General features: G+C 38.8%; 1 protein-coding gene across 1 annotated transcript in view; it reads right to left on the bottom strand.

Annotated features, from left to right (window-relative positions):
• IGHMBP2 (immunoglobulin mu DNA binding protein 2) overlaps nt 1-17,766 on the bottom strand; it is an 84,744-nt gene that overhangs the window by 28,715 nt on the left and 38,263 nt on the right. Inside the window, exon 8 of the mRNA XM_083348961.1 lies at nt 15,820-15,994. Coding sequence (XP_083205087.1) covers nt 15,820-15,994 — 175 coding nt within the window. The remainder of the gene's footprint in view (nt 1-15,819; nt 15,995-17,766) is intronic.

Here is a 17,766-nt window from a genome sequence, read left to right as displayed (position 1 = left end):
AGAGCTGTCTCACAGTTAAAACCTTTTTGCTTTAATGCCAGGTAATAAATGATGTAAAGTATTCATTTTAATGGAACCTCATAAAAATGAAGAGAGAACCAATAAACCTCACCATGTGTCTGAAATATAACTTTTATATACAATAAGACTGTCCAACTGTGCCCAAGGCATTGAGCAATACACTGTGGGGACATATAACACTTCATAAAGTGAATTCATTACGAAGAGATTTTTCCCCTTTTAAATAATTTACCCTTGATCTTAGTCAAGACCTGTTCATATTAAAAAACTGGGGAGAAGAAAATATTTTTTGATGTATTCTTTGTTCTCTTGGAATGTCCAGCATTTAAAGAATATGAACTCATGGTAGGAATCACGTATATGTACAAAGAGATGTATTTCTTAGGGATGGTTGTGTAATAATATGGATTTTGAATTCAGAATGTTTGATGTTCAGTAGACCTCATTTGTGGGAGTTTTTCAAAGCTTTTTAAAATTATTTCCAAATTTTATGCAAAGCACTGTTCATGAGCAGTTAGCTAAGTTTTCTGTTAAACTGTCCCCCATTGCCTTTAGATGATAAAAAGACAGCATTAGTTATTGATTAAACATGTACAAATAAACAAATCTGGAGCAAGCCACACAGGCAATTGCCTCTCCATTCTGTGTGAGTAGTATTTTTCCAATAAGTCCATTTTTAATCAGCTTTAAAAAGCCTGGAGTCAAACTTAATGAAACAGAAGGCATAGAGTTAAGCACTAAACTTTAAAAGAATTACCTTGAGGTAAGATGAGCTGCCTATAAATTTTATAAATAAATAATGAAAAATAAACAGACAAATAAATTAAAAAAACATGGATTACAATGACAGAGTTTACATGACACACTGGGCCAAAATAAAATTATAACCGTTGGCATTGATGGTTTGACCTAAAATGTGTTATTTGAGTTAGGGTTAGGATTTAACCTTTAAGCCTCAAGCTTTTTTTTTCCTTCAGTCTAATCCATGATTACTTCCAGATACTCTAAACAGAAGGTAACTAAACAGATCGAAATATTCTCAATCTCACTAACAGTTAACAGAAATTTGAACTCTTTTATGACAACCTGGAGCATTGTACAATCTTACTGATAACTATCATCCTAGGAGTAGCATCTAAAAACTCTCTGTCTTGGATTTTGTTATATACCAATGATGGCGAACCTTTTAGAGACCGAGTGCCCAAACTACGACCCAAAACCCACTTATGTATCATCGGGTGCCAGGTGGGTGTGGTGCATTGGGTGGGTGTGGCCAATTGGGTGGGCATGGCCCATTGGGTGGGTGTGGCTGTGGTGGTAACAGCAGACTGTGTGGGACTAAAAAGTTCAATCAATTAATTCCAACTTTGCGACATCTTTTTCTTTCCCGCGAGAAGTTGAAATTGATTGATTGAACCTTTTTTTTTTGCACACGGCGGCAGAGGCCTAAAGTGAAAAGGTTTTATAAAAGCCAGCTGAAGTCCTAGGACTGGGGCGACGGTGCGCATGCCCACAAAGAGGGCTCTGCATGCCACCTGTGGCATGACTACCATAGGTTCGCTACCATGGACTTAGGGTTCGGGTTAGGTCACCATGAACTCGGAGAGCAAAATGGACATTGCTAACAAATTTGGAGTGCTTGGGTATGGTTAGAAAGGCACTTACTTTTCTAAGCTGCCCTATCTATGTATCCTGGTAAAATACATGGGAAAATCCCATAGGAGGAAAATTCCACTTAGGGTTAGGTCTCTATGAACTTATAGAGCAAAAGAGACATCACCAACACATTCGGAGTGCTTGGGTATGGTTAGGAGGGGACTGACTTTTCTAACCTGCCCGATCTATGTTTCCTAGTGAAATACATGGGAAAATCCCATAGGAGGAAAATTCCACTTCACTATGAACTCATAGAGCAAAATGGACATTGCCAACAAATTCGGAGTGCTAGGGTATGGTTAGGAGGGAACTTAATTTTCTAGCCTACCCTATCTATGTTTCCTGGTAAAATACATGGGAAAATCCCACAGGAGGAAAATTCCACTTTAGGGTTAGGTCTCCATGAACTTATAGAGCAAAAGAGACATCACCAACAAATTCGGAGTGCTTGGGTATGGTTAGGAGGGCACTGACTTTTCTAAGCTGCTCTATCTATATTTCCTGGTAAAATACATGGGAAAATGTCATTGGAGGAAAATTCCACTTAGGGTTAGGGTTAGGTCACCATGAAGTCATAGAGCAAAATGGACATTGCCAATGAATTCAGAGTCCTTCGGTATGTTTAGGAGGGCACTTACTTTTCTAGCCTGCCCTATCTATGTTTGCTGGTAAAATACATAGGAAAATCATATTGGAGGAAAATTCCACTTAGGATTAGGGTTAGGTCACCATGAACACAGAGAGCAAAATGGACTTCACCAACAAATTCGGAGTGTTTGGGTATGGTTAGGTTGGCAGTTAACCTTTCTAAGCTGCCCTATTTATGTTTCCTGATAAAATACATGGGAAAATCCCATAGGAGGAAAATTCCACTTAGGGTTAGGTCACCATGAACTCATAGAGAAAAATGGACATCGCCAAAAAATTTGGAGTGCTTGGGTATGGTTAGGAGTGCACTTACTTTTCTAAGCTGCTCTATCTATATTTCCTGGTAAAATACACGGGAAAATCAGAATTGGAGGAAAATTCCACTTAGGGTTAGGGTTAGGTCACCATGAACTCATAGAGAAAAATCGACATCGCCAACGAATTCAGAGTGCTTGGGTATGGTTAGGAGGGGACTGACTTTTCTAACCTGCCCTATCTATGTTTCCTGGTAAAATACATAGGAAAATCATATTGGAGGAAAATTCCACTTAGGGTTAGGTCACCATGAACTGAGAGAGCAAAATGGACTTCACCAACAAATTCGAAGTACTTGGGTATGGTTAGGAGGGCACTTAACCTTTCTAAGCTGCCCTATCTATGTTTCCTGGTAAAATACATGGGAAAACCCCATAGGAGGAAAATTCCACTTAGGGTTAGGGTTAGGTCACCATGAACTCAGAGAGGAAAATGGACTTCGCCATTTTTTTTTCTTTTGCACATGGTGGCAGAGGCCAAAAGCAAAAAGGTTTTATAAAACCCAGCTGAAGACCTAGGGCTGGGGCAACGGCGCACGTGTCAACAGAGAGGGCTCTGTGTGCCATAGGTTCACCACCACGGTTATATACAATAGTTGATATTATACTTTTTTCATATTTCTATACTATCCTTTAATTCAAAAGTTCCTGCGGCTTTGAAAATAATAAGATTGGAAGAAAAGAAATACTGCCAGAAGTACCACAAAAGTAGAAGGGAGAAAGAGAGGAATAATTGAAGTTACTTTGACGTTTCTGTAGAGCTGGTTTTGAATTATTGATAAGCATTAGCACTAAGTGTTATTAATGCTGAAACCACATGTAAGGAATTGGGGCACGGAAGAGGAATAAAAGGGTAAGACAGATGTCCTTCAATATTAATTAGCAAGTCCAACGGGTAAAATCAATTCCCAATTTTCAGCACCACTGAAGCAATGGATGTACAAATGCTTCGGAAACAAATGTGTCTCTCGGCTTCCAAGTACTGTAATGCTGCAGCTAAGAACAAAAGCCCAGAAGAGGCACCATTTCAATGGCATTATGATGAGAAAACTTCCTGGCTGGTATGTCATGATTCGAATACTAAACCATCAGAGCTTTTCTAATCTGCCCCCCCGAAATATTATTTTGCAGCTTGCTTGAAAACTTCATGATTGTAACATTGTTGCAGATGATCATTAATATGTTCATATTAACATTTAACACATAAAGAACATGGAATTAACTGTGAAGGATCACTTTTCCTCTTGAACTAGACTTAATAGACTGGGGTTAGATCAGCTAAACAAGAAAAAAAAGCATGAGAGAAAATGGATAAGAAAGAAACTTACGGAATTAAAAACCTTGCTCTTTCTTTTGATTTATAGTGATAAGACGCTGTAGGGAGATGGAGTTGACATCCCATATACCAGGGGTGGGCAACTATGGCCCCATTATGACCTGTGAACTTCAACTCCCAGAATTCCTGAATTCAGCTAGGAACATATGCAGAAAAAAAAATAGATTGGTTGCTTTGAGAGAGGGGGAGCATGCGATGTTCAAATGAAAACAACAGAAACTTCCCTCAGGTTTTCTCACTCAAAATGGAAATGTTGGGACTGATGAAGCAGAAACATTTGATGCAAAGCTTGGAGAAGGGGAGGCTCATATACCCCTTCCCAAATTTAGCTTTCCTATCAGCAGGCTTGGAATTCCATACACCTTCCCTCTCTGAAACAACATGTGTTTTATTGCAAAAGCTTACACATCCTAGCATATTTCTAATTGGCTATGACGAAACTCTCCGAATAATTCTCCCTGCATGATTTATAAATCAGCAGTTCTTTTCTTCTGCCAAATACATTCAGTAGCCTGACTCACAATATTATATCTTCTCTCCCCTGAGCCCTGAATCCATAACTTTACAAGTGCACAGATGTTCAGAAAGGAAATTCCTTGGCCTGCCTTCTCCTCTGCCCTGAAGTCCCCAGAAAACTATAGAATAAAGTCCTTCAATAAGGTAAAAATATGGCATTTCATACTTCTTCCTCGCTTTTCCTAGCTAAAGAATCAATCTTGACCATTTAGAGGTTTTTAAAAGATAAAAGGATGTAAGACATCCTTTGTGCTGGGATCATATTGGAAGATCGATGCTGGATAAGCATTGGGCTGATCACACTATGCAAATTTATTTTGTAATGTTAATCTGTCATGCAAGTACATATATATATATAAGGTCGTCAAACCTTATAATTTGTTGCTCAATTAATTAATTGGGTAATAAACCCCATTCGATTCAGAAACTATTATCAACCCAAAGATACTAAAGAGCCCTTGCTAATTACTACTAATTTCAAATCATCACAATTAAATGGGGGAAGGGGGAGGGGAAGGGTCCCAATGTTTATAGTGTACCAGAGTAATTGGTGACAATAAGCATTTTAGAATATTACTTCTGTTAGCAAATGATGTAACATAACTAATTACAATCATACTTGTAAGCCGCCCTGAGTCTTCGGAGAAGGGCGGGATATAAATGGAAATAAAAAAAAATATTAGTATATTTTGCATTAATGCTTCCTTCTATCTCACTGAAATAACTTCCCAGCTTATCCAAAATATTCCTTTCCAATTTTATACTTGCAAAAGGTTTCATACAACTGCCAACTCCACTAAACAACTATATTTACTTGGTAGTAAGAAGGGGGATTGGATTTACACCAGAATAGGAGAGACAGGAAGAAAGCAGCCAATCTCTGCAGTTAGCCTAAAAATTAGACCTTGCTTTGTCCCTCTGGAGAACTTCATCCTTGTTCTGCCAAAATGAGGTCTGTCTCTTTTTTTTCCTTCCCAGTGAGGCTCACCTCTCAATCCATCTTCATTGTGGATTTTTCTTGTGTTTTTTTTTGGCTCTTTCTCCTGGAAGGGAGTACGGTGCACAATGTGTGTGGAAACCACAACACAGCAGGGTGCCTAACTCCAGAGTGTTCCCTCAAGGAAATCCAGATAAGTGTACTTTCTTGGAATTCCTAGAGGATGGGCATAATTCAGTGTACTTTCAAGTAACAAAGGCAAGGTTTTTCTATATAACCACTTCCAACAACTGACTCAGCATGTTCTGCTCTAGAAACTTCATCTCTGATTCAACAACTGTCTCATTCTTTCTTCCCAGAATAATAGAATAACAGAGTTGGAAGGGCCTTGGAAGTTTTGTGGTCCAACCCCCTGCTTAAGCAGGAACCCTACAACATTTTAGACCAATGGTTGTCCAATCTCTTCTTAAAAATCTCCAGTGTTGGAGCACCCACAAGCTCTGAAGGCAAGTTGTTCCACTGATTAAATTTCTCCTCAGTTCTAGGTTGCTTCTCCCCTTGATTAGTTTCTATCCATTGTGTCTTATCCCGCCTCCAGGCGTTTTGGACAATAGATTGATCCCCTTTCCCTTGTCAGATTTCTAACACTAGAATACTGATATCTGAAGCTCAAGATCATTTTACAAACAAGGTACCTTATTTTACAGGCAATTCATTTTAGTTGTTCATTGTGAAATCAATTAATGTATTTCTATTTTTTTCCTAGTAAGTATATATAAACCCGCACACACATACCAATCTGTGATATGCACAGAATCAGAAGGATAGTAAGAGGAATCCCCAGAGCTGTTTTCAGCTAGTGCTGTCAAAATGAATAAGATAAGGAAGATGGTTCTGATATAGATTTTGCTATCAGTTTTTTTTCCTGACCACCTCCCCTTGGGAGAAAATTCTCTTAAATTCAAGGCATCTTCGTTTCAGATAAATATGGTACATGATTACCATTACAATTGAAGTACAGATTGCAAAAAAAAAACCAATTTATTATATGCTTCAAATGATTTGATAAGCACATTTTATGGGTGTTAAAGTGCATTCGGTGAAGCAAATCTAACACGTTTACAATTTTAACGCATTAGGATCACACTGTGAATCAGCATATCAAGTCACTGCAAAACCTTATACACTATACCACAACAAACAGAAATATTGTCCCCACCAAAAACATCTTGCCTCCATTGTTGCTGAAAGGGTCTTATAGTCCTGTCACCCAAATTGAAATTTTGATAGTTTGCTCTCATAAGGCTAATGCAGTAATCTTGGAGCTGAGGTACCTACAGAATAAGCCCCTAACATCCCTATAAATGGGATGTACAGGGAAAAAAATGAACCCTGGTTTGTATATTTCCTGTTCTATGCAGGCAAAAACTGTTCATTATAAGAAAATTTCCTACACTTGTCTTTCAAGACAGCAATTGGTAAAATACTAGAGTCTAGACCATAGCAATCATAGCAATCTATATTTATACATTTCAAGCTGTCTTCAATTATTTGGCTGACTAAAACTGAAGAGCTGAGCACCTAACTAGACCTCTAGAGGGACATAAAAGTTTGAGCTTCCTACGTTTCTATATTATTTTTTGCTTTAGCTTGACTTGGGCTTAGGCAGGGTCCTAAGGCTAGTGTATCATTCTCCAATTAACTACACTAGTTCAACTTAAGCAGAACGGATCTCTTCTATCCAACCTTCTGAGATAGAAGACTGTTTTCAGTCAATAGTTCAGTGTATTAAATTACATCACTTTCAGTTTTATTTATACCAACTTCCAACCAAAGAATATTTAAGAAAAATTGTTTTTCTGCAAGATATTTCTCAAACTTTAGATTATAGCAGACATGTCAAACACAAGGCCCGGGGGCCAGATGCGGCCCGCGAAGTGGTTTCATGTGGGCCGCGAAGCCATCCTGGAAACAGTAAGGGAACGGCCCCTGCTGTCTTGGCCCTAGCCCAGGCTGGCCAGGAGCCAATGTACAATTTCGTGGTGGTCATCTATGCTGAAATACATTCAGTCTTAGCTCCACAAGGCCATCTGGAAACAGTGAGGGACTGGCCCGTGCCGTGTCGGCACTGCCCCCTGGGTGCATGCTGGGGAGGTATCACCCTTTGTGAGGAATGAAGAAATGCACCATCGCCTGGAAGTGGCCAGCATATGGCCCTGCCTACTTCGGGCAGGCTAGGGGTTGGGCAGCGTTGTGCTTCTCTTCAGATTCATGCCACCCGGCTCAGCCTCTCGGCACTGTGTGGACAGCGCCCCGCTACCTGCCAAAACCGGGCAGGCTAGGGGCTGGGCAGCATTGCGCAGGTAACATCGACTCTCACGCTGCTCATGGCATCCCCTCCCATAGAGCCCACCAAGCCGGATATATGAAGTAGGCAAGGGCCATGTGCTGGCCATTTCCAGGCAATGGTGCATTTCTTCATTCCTCACAGATGACACTTCCCCAGCTGTGTTTCTTGCCTGTTTTTCTCCCTCCCCCATGTCAAATATTTTCCCACCACTCTGTTCTTTCAAAGGAAGGAAGGAGAGGGAAGGTCTGAGGGAAGTCCTACCTTAGTCCTGCCCAGCTGCCCTTTCACCATTCCCTTGCCCCCTCCTCCTGGCCTATGCTGGGGGGTCTCCCTATTGCTAACGAAGCTTTGGATAGAAAGCCAGGTCTCCTCACATGGAGAGGGAATGGGCCTCCCTCTTGATTTTGCCCTCGTACTCATCATGAGCAACCTGGCTAAGGAGAGCAAGCACAGCAGCAGCAGCCTTGAGGAAGAGGTAAATGCAGGTGGGCACCCCCTTGGGGAAGTGGGGCTGGGCTTATGCCATGGGTGCTTGAGGGCTGGGCTAGGCATTTGACCTACACACCACTGTCCAGCCCCCCCAACGGCCTGAGAGGAACAGTGAGACTCCTCCGGTGGACCATGCCTTGGCACTTCCCTGGTCCCATCTCCTTCTGCCAGAGGCCCTCAGATCTATCCCACTCCTGCCCAGGCCCCCATAGGCACCCTTGACACAAATGATGATGAGCTGGCCATGCCCACCCAGTAGGCCATACGCACTCCAGCCACACCCACCCAGTAGGCCACGCCCACCCTGGCCACACCCATCTCGCCCCCCCCCAAGGGTAACCACAATGCTGATGTGGCCCTCAATGAAATTGAGTTTGACACCCCTGGATTATAGGGATGGTATCAATTAGATATTTTTAAAGATTACATCTGAGCATCATATTGGAACTTGCATTTGAGCTTTACGGCAATAAATAACTTAATTGTTACTATAATATAAGACACTCCTTGAGATTTCTCTGTGAACTGAATAAATGCTGTCAAATGCTGTTGGGATAGACTCTTGGCAACCACATGGATTTTTTCCCAGGACAATCTGTCTCCAAATTAGTCGTTCAGGTCTTCCAACAGGGTACTTAATTGTTGGTGTATCTTAAGCCTTCCACCTTGCTGCTGGTCATCTTCTTTTTCTCTTTCCTTCTATCTTTCCCAGAACTACGGACTTTTCAAGATAACTAGGTCTTTCTATAATGCACCCAAAATATGATAATTTGAGCCAGCATTGACTCCTGGCAACTCCTTGCACAAGTTCCTGCAGTTTTCTTGACGAAGATTTTGGAAGTGGTTTATCATTGCCTCCTTCCTAGAGCTAAAAGGGAAAATGGCCCAAGGTAATCCAGCTGGCTTCGTTTGTGAAGGTGGGACTAGAACTCACAGTCTCCTAGTTTCTAGCCTGATGCTTTAACCACTATACCATAGTGGCTCAATAAAGAGCGTACTGAGCAAAAATCTATGTACAAGACTTTAATCTCATTGCTATACTTTTGTTCTATTTTTAATTTGTATTCCAATTTTTCTTCTGCTATCTTGCTTTTTTAATCTTTATCATATACCATCATTTAGTAACTGAACAAAAGGTAACATTCTTTTTACCAATGACTTCGTTTATCTTACGTTCACAAATTTGTTACAAAATTTAACTGTGTCTAATATTTTCATTTCTATTACTGAGGTTATTCCACCAAGCTTTCAATAACTACTTTTATTTTTGTTGCCATAACTTTAAATGAGATTATAGATAATGAATTTTCCTTCTTAGAAGCTGGGCTCTTTTCTTGTACATCAAATAAATTTTCTCCTTTGATAAATCATCTTCGTTTAAAAAACAAACTTAATTTACCAACATACATACTTCTTAAATATCTTTTATCTCCCACTGCTGTATTATCATCAAAATCTAGCTAATGTATTCTATCTATATATTTATAAAGGTCCAAATTAATGTTATTCTCTTATTTGTACTTTTAACAAGGTAACAAGAACAATACAGAAAAATGTGAAGCATATTGCCTTTTGGGCAATTTGTTTTTTATAATTTATTATGCCTATAGCTTTATTTTCATATAGATCTCCAAATGCCTAGATGAAAAATGACACTGTAGATAATTATACATTTTCAACTGCATTCAATATACTTTCTGCATTTACATCTGTAATCAAACTGATACAGGTGTGGGTCAACTCAAGATCAACATCAGAGGTAAATTTGGACTCAACAGGCTCCTGAATGCCATGTTGGATTTGAAAAATTGTGTTGAAACATTGGCTCAATCATGAAGCTGACTGGATAGCTTGGGAAGAGTACCGTATATAACACTTTGATTTACCTGAAGGGATTATCATGTAATTAAAATATTCCTTTGAGGTTCACTTAGTAAAAGAGTGTCATTTTTCATCTAGGCATTTGAAGATCTATATGAAATTCAAGAGTGTAATAGAAACTCCACGATTTCTTGTGTGTAGATATACATAGACACATTCCTGCTTTGTTATCCATCCCTTTACACAGAAACATCCACTCTAAGTTTGCATATACCTAACAACTGTTCTGCTAACAGAGTGGCCAACACCTATTGCAAACTCAGTATTGGACAGGTGTAGGAGTACATTTGATAATTGCAACCCTTTTTGAATTTGAAAGAGTGAGCATGAACTCACTCATTTTGAACTTGAAAGTCAAAATGGGTGCATGGGCCTGTATCATAGCGTACTGGTTGAAGTTACTGTTTTTTCCCCCCCCACAACTAGACTTCTTTTCTTATTAAGCATGGTTATGAATCAGTACAGGCCAGGATAATTTCACAAAAACTACAACACCTCACCTTTTTTCCAGGGAAGTATTCTTAATGATGGGGTTACGAGTATGCACTTTGTGCATTTGAACTATGAATTAAAGATATACGACCAGTCTGGACCAACAAGACCAGTCTACTTTACCATAGAATGTTCTTCTGAGCAATCAAGCTAAGTGTAATAAATAGGCAAATGTTTGCCCATTCAAATATTTATAAATAAAATTTTAATCCATAGTATAAAACGTATGGGACATCCAATACTCTATTTTTTTCTTAAAACCCAGTACAATGTCAGTTTTTCACAAGACTTCAACAGGTAGATTGTTAGACAAATTTGAGAGAAATCACAAACAGTGATTAAGTGCCATCAAAGTCATTTTTAACTCCTAGCAACCACAAAATTAGATATTGGGAATAATTCTCTAACTCAGCAATTTATACCGTAACGTAAAGACAAAGCAAAAGTAGATTTTTCCCTAGTTCCAAGAGAAGCCTAGTTCTATTTTAAAACTGTACTGGAACTCATAGGTCTCATGATCTGCAGTTGAAGATTGAACTAGGATTTTGTAGCAATATTCTTTCTAGAATAATAACCATGGAGTTGCATATGGCATTAAGATTCAGTGTGCTAGGATGACATTATGGAAAAGTAGTTGGCATGTTAAAGGTGTCTAAACTGAGCAAAGTTGAGTCTTACTTCTAAATTAGGCATGCAATGACACATTCTTCTTCATGTAGAGGTGTTACAGGACAAAGGAAATTTGCACCTAGCAACTTAGATGAAAACGTCATGCTTAAGAAAACCAGTGCAGACATTTGAAATAGATTAGATCCTTGTTAAAGAGGCTTGAAAGGATGCCAATTTTCAAACTGTTGTCCTTTTATCATGCCTCTGCAGGGAGACCAGTAAAGTTGCACCAGGAGCAGAAACTAATATGCACTTTTTTCTATGCAGCAATTGCTTTTTGTGATTTGAGAAGAAGCAGTGCTTGCTACAGAAGTGGACTTATATATTTTTTTTTTCATCCCAGAAGAAATTTTCTGGGAATCTCTGTTTAAATTCTGTGCCCAGTGGTGGGATTCAGCCGGTTCGCACCACTTCAGCAGAACCGGTGGCTAATTTTTTGTTGCCCAGGCCCAGAATGGACTTCTGGAAGTGGCATCCACACAGAGAACCAGTTGTTCACATATCTGAATCCCGTCACTGTCTGTGCCCCCTATGTAAATGCTGAAGTTTAAGAAAGGGGAGTGGTCTCCTTAAGACTCTGAACTCGGTTCTATCAGAACACTCAGTTTATAAGGGGCAAAAAAAGGCAGAGATAAGAAAGACATATGGATAAGCATTACAGGTAAAGCAAAATCCAATATATTCTACCAATATGTTACAGCTATGTTTAGTAATCTTGGGAGCAATTTCATTTATAAGTATCTCCTTTTGCAAACATGTGATAGTTGCTCTGGAAGCAAAGTTAAAACCTGCTGTTAACAATTTCTGTGTGATACTAATCCTAATTGGAATTAAAAATTCTCTAATTGGAAGAGAAAGAAAAAAGGATTTTAACCCTGTTAGATATGATCAAAGGTTCTCTTAATTCAACAATATGCTTGTCATCACAACCAGCTGCTACCAGAAAAATCACAATCAGAGCAAATAAGTCAAGATTTCACAGAAAGCTATCAGGATCTAAACGTTACTGGAGTAGATTGGATAAGGATGCTGCAGCAGCAGCAGCAGCAAAATACCCAGCAGTGCCTATTTCAAAGAAATGTTGATGCCTTATATTGATCCTAAAATAACAGATCTCATTCAATTAAGGGCCTATCATTCCTTGCTATACCAAAGAGCTAAAGATATTTCTCTTTTTTGGTTCCTTTGAATCAGTCCTGATTCTTAGGGACTCCCAGGACAAATCCCTGAAGTTGCCAACAATTTTCAGAAGTGGTTTGCCATTGCTTGCTTCCTAGGGCTGAAAGAAGTGACTGGCCAAGCATCACCCAGTTGTGCCTAAGATGGGACTAGAACGCCTGGTCTCCAGATTTCTACACATAGCTGAAATACCAGATGCTGCACATTAGTCTCAAACCTCAGCATTTTCCTCTTTAAACTGTTCTCACTAACATTTAATTAAGGAGAAAGATCTTGGATAATTTAAATGTTTGGTTAAAGGAATCAGACCACTGTTGACAGAGGCAAGAATTTTGATTTTTGTACTGAGCAAGGAGTTAAATATAAATGCCTAAATGGCCCCTCCCAACTTTGTGTTCTCTTAGTTGAACATTTCTTGCTACCTTGATCAGCCTACTCCCTATAAACTATGTTGTTATATCTTGTGCTGGTATATCCTCCTTTGAATACATCTTCATAGAACAAATTAAGCATTGCCAAAAAGATGAGAAACAGGACAAGGAAGCAATCATCTGGAGATAACCCAGGCAATTCTGGGAGTGCTGAGGAAAGAAGAAAATCATCAGTTGATGCTGCATTATTATTGTCCTCCTATAAAAGCCTCAGAGTTGGGCTGCAATGATAGTAATAATTTGTATAGCAAGAACCCACCATTTCCACAACTGACAAGTTGGCTTTCGCTCCATATATAATTATTTTCTTGCAGTTCACAATCTGTCTTCTTAAACATGATTTTGTGGTTATAATAAGTTAAACTGCCTTATCACTACTACTATTCATCTCTCTAAACATTTCTTTACATTTGAAAAGGCTATCTTGGTCAATATTACATCTATTATTAGTCCAAAATTGTATCTATAGTGGCATAAAGGTAAAAGTATTATGGAGAAGCTTAAAAAAGGACTTAAGGTGCTGTCCTGGCAGAAACTATTTTACCGATCTGTGCTTTTAGTATAAGTTTATTGGCTCTGGGATTATCTTATCTATAAAGCAACAATATATAATCTGTCAGAGAATAAATTGGTACTAGAGAGATGTTTTGGAGTGGCTGGTCTTCAAGGAATCAATGCAATTTTCAGTTGAAACTTCTATTTGCTATTTTATCTGCCAGCAGCACAAAGAATGCTTTACATTACCAATTATGTGTAGGTTTTCTGAACTAAACGTATTCCTGGCAAGCTTATACACATATGTTTTATGGATGTCTCTCATGCTTAAAATATATGAGAGATCCATAAAACATATGTGCATAAACAATAATAACTGAAGAGTTTCATAGCAAGAGCAGCATATACAAACAATGCACGATTTATAGTTTCTTGCATGCTAATTTTCTGCCGGGAAAGTAGAGAATTACATTCCTGCTTCTGATTTAACATCTTCCAGGGTGCAGTTTAATAAACTGCATGCAATTTATCCTAGCACAGCAAACAGAAAAATTCAAGCAACCTACACATGCGCATACACACACTCCCATGGGAAAATTTGCAAAATATAAAACATTGACAATTAAAATATGAATAGGATCTCAATAAGTCTATGTTGGTAGGAAAAGTTTTAACAAATGTTTCACAGAACGTGGAAGTTTGAAGATCTAGCATGAACTTCATTTGGAATCTTGGTCAAGATATTGCAACACCACGGGTTGCAAGTAGCTCTCAATAAAAACTTATGAAAGGGTAGATTTCTATTACCATTTCCATACTGATTTCTTTTCACCTACTGTTATCAGTGGGAGTTAATGTAAGCAGGTTTTAGGCAGGTTGTATTTCAGCAACAGTTGCATCTAGATCGTATGTTCTGTGATAAAGAACAGAATGAATTCTTCTGAGTACATCATTATGAATTTTTAACTACTGCAACTACCCTTTCCAGCAATTGATTGTCCAGCCCAGACATTCTCTCCCAAAGTAGTTTTTTTTTTGGACTGAACCATGCAAATGGTTACATGATTCCCTACCTGATTTATTATACAAGAAAAATTCTGCAGCTAACAGAAGTTCATTGTCTAGAATTGCAAAGCTCTTTCCATAGGAGTTTGTTCCATTGTGATAATTTCCCTTTATTCCTTCTATGAGTGATGCTTTTTTTATTTCTAGCACTTGAGACAAGTTCTCTTGTACTGTCAAATTTATCCTCCTCATTGCTTCACGGGCTCGGCCCTTTCTTCTAGAGCAGTTCTATAATTAAATCAATCATTTCAATTTGACTGTTACAATATATTTTAAAGTCAAATATAGACTTGGTTAACATATATTGTTTGATAACAAATGAACTCTGTGGGGTGGTTCTCTTTAATAAATTGTTTCACTTTTGGCAGAAATCTTTGTTACTTGTTAACCAATAATACATAACGCACGCAGATCCTTCAACAACCAGGATTAATCCATATCCAGTAAAATGTAATTAACTGGCTTGGGATATAATTGAAAGCTATAGTTTCATTGAAAGTGGAAGTAATTCATTGAAACACAGTATATAGTTTAAGAATGGAAAAAGCCAGTTGAAAAATCTATCGCGAGTGAGCAAGGTAGCAACTACTTTGCTATAACAGACAAATGAATAATGGGCTCCTTTAAATAGGTCAAGGCTAGGAGATCTGTAGCATTTCAAAAGTGTTTGCTGCAGTGCTATCTAGCTTACAGTATTGAATGAGAAGGAATGTTCAGAGTTATAGTTCCTCAATTTCTGGAAGCCTACATGCTTTTATGTAAGACATACAGCTACAAAACAGTTATGGAGATTATACTGGGCCCACTTAAGTGTGCGGGTGTAGCAAAAAAAATAATAATTCCATCATTTCTTTTCATTTTTCATCACTGTTCTTGTTTAAGAGAAATTCCCAAACTGTGCACAAAGAAAAATAAATTCAGTTCAACCATCCCCTCAGCAGAAGACTTCTGAAGTGTGGATATCTCAAATGATTGGACTGTAATATAAGATTAACCATGGCAAATATTTGCTTTCTTCTAATCTACAAATATATTCAAGTCTTATTTCTTATTCTTTCACAAGGTGTATTCTTCAGTTCAGGAGTGAGTTCTGTTAATAATTTATAGCTCAAAGAATAATTGCTTCTCTATTATTTTAAGTTAGTTGCTTTAAGTTTTCTACTTTATAATAAGCAGCTGACATACATAGCCAAAATTCATTAAAAAACAAGGAAGGTTATCTCTACCTGCTGTGCAATTAAATACAAAGATGGGTATTCTAATTGACATGCCGTTTTCCAGATAGGCTTTTTCCCAGCACCTTTAAAATAATTAATTGGTAATCGACGACATTTTCTTACTTGTGAGAGATGATTGTGGGAGGCAGCTGTTTGTGATCACCAGCCAGGATACACTTCCTAACTTTCAGCAGTGGGATCCAACAGCTTGCTTCAAGAGCTTGAGAACATTCATCAATTACCACAAGATCGAAGTGGTTCTCAGGAAGAAGCTTCAACGGACCATCAGAAGAAGCACCTAAGTAAAAACAAGATTAAGAACTACACTGAGCCTTTCAGCACTGCAAAAATGGAAAAGGACTAGTTGTCTTAAAAGATTGTGTCTTCTGATCCCTTGGTACTTTCCGAGTGTGGTTGCTTGCTTGCAGATATTTCATTACCTGACTAGGTAATTTTATCTAGACAGGTAATGAAACATTTGTAAACATTACCTTGCTAGGCCCCAAACATGGGACAAATCTTTATTTCCTGTTTCAGCCTATCCTGAAGGCCATCGACAGGCAGTAGTCACACCGGTGACAGCTATATATCACACATATATACACATATATACATACACACACACGGAATATACAGTGGGACAAAAAAGCATTTAGTCAGCCACCAATTGTGCAAGTTCTCCCACTTAAAAAGATGAGGGAGGCCTGTAATTTTCATCATAGGTATACCTCAACTATGAGAGACAAAATGGGGGGAAAGAATCCAGGAAATCACATTGTAGGATTTCTAATGAATTAATTCGTACATTCCTCGGTAAAATAAGTATTTGGTCACCTACAAACAAGCAAGATTTCTGGCTCTCTCAGACCTGTAACTTCTTCTTTAAGAGGCTCCTCTGTCCTCCACTCGTTACCTGTATGAATGGCACCTGGTTGAACTTGTTATCAGTATAAAAGACACCAGTCCACAACCTCAAACAGTCACACTCCAAACTCTACTATGGCCAAGACCAAAGAGCTGTCGAAGGACACCAGAAACAAAATTGTAGACCTGCACCATGCTGGGAAGACTGAATTTGCAATAGGCAAGCAGCTTGGTGTGAAGAAATCAACCGTGGGAGCAATTATTAGAAAATGGAAGACATACAAGACCACTGATAATCTCCCTCGTTCTGGGGCTCCACGCAGGATCTCACCCCATGGAGTCAAAATGATCACAAGAACGGTGAGCAAAAATCCCAGAACCACACGGGGGGACCTAGTGAATGACCTGCAGAGAGCTGGGACCAAAGTAACAAAGGCTACCTTCAGTAACACACTACGCCGCCAGGGACTCAAATCCTGCAGTGCCAGACGTGTCCCCCTGCTTAAGCCAGTACATATCCGGGCCCGTCTGAAGTTTGCTAGAGAGCATTTGGATGATCCAGAACAGGATTGGGAGAATGTCATATCAATTTATGTAACACATAGAAAATTACAAAAATGAAGACTTTGAATAAAATAAAAATTATAGTTCTCAAAATAGTAGATTATTCCCAAATGAATGGGGCAGTGGCAATCTAGTGGAAAAATAGCAGGAGTGAGATAACAGTGTCAAGGTAGGTCTGGGACTGATCAAGCCTTGGTTACAGAGGTGTCCCATCTTGTTTCTTCTCTTAGCCTGGCTAGCTAAGCTGGAAGGAAGGATGTGTGAATGAGTGAGCTTTTAGTTCAGAAAGTAAACAGTAAAAGTTGCAAGTCTGCATTTGTGTCTATGTGTCTGTGTTTTGGGACGAAGGACAAGTAGTCCTGGAGATGTCATAACATTCTCTTTATAGCCTTCTGAGGTTGCACACACACAACAGTTTAAAACATAAGAAAAATATTTAAAGAATAGTTATACAGGTTAGCTGGGCTTATGATTACTGATCACACACTATTTGATCTGTGTTTTGGGTTGCATGTAAATTACGCAAGTCCTGGTTTATTCCAGTTTAACCATTCTGGGAAAATCCTATTGTATTGAGCTCAGTTAATTAAAAGCCAGTGCTGTTCCTTGGGTAAAAGCAATTAAGTTTGCCTGCTGAGCATA

This window comes from Vipera ursinii (genome assembly GCF_947247035.1).
Source record: "Vipera ursinii genome assembly, chromosome: 1".
NCBI lineage: Eukaryota > Metazoa > Chordata > Lepidosauria > Squamata > Viperidae > Vipera > Vipera ursinii.
This window is presented reverse-complemented; position numbering and strand designations above follow the sequence as displayed.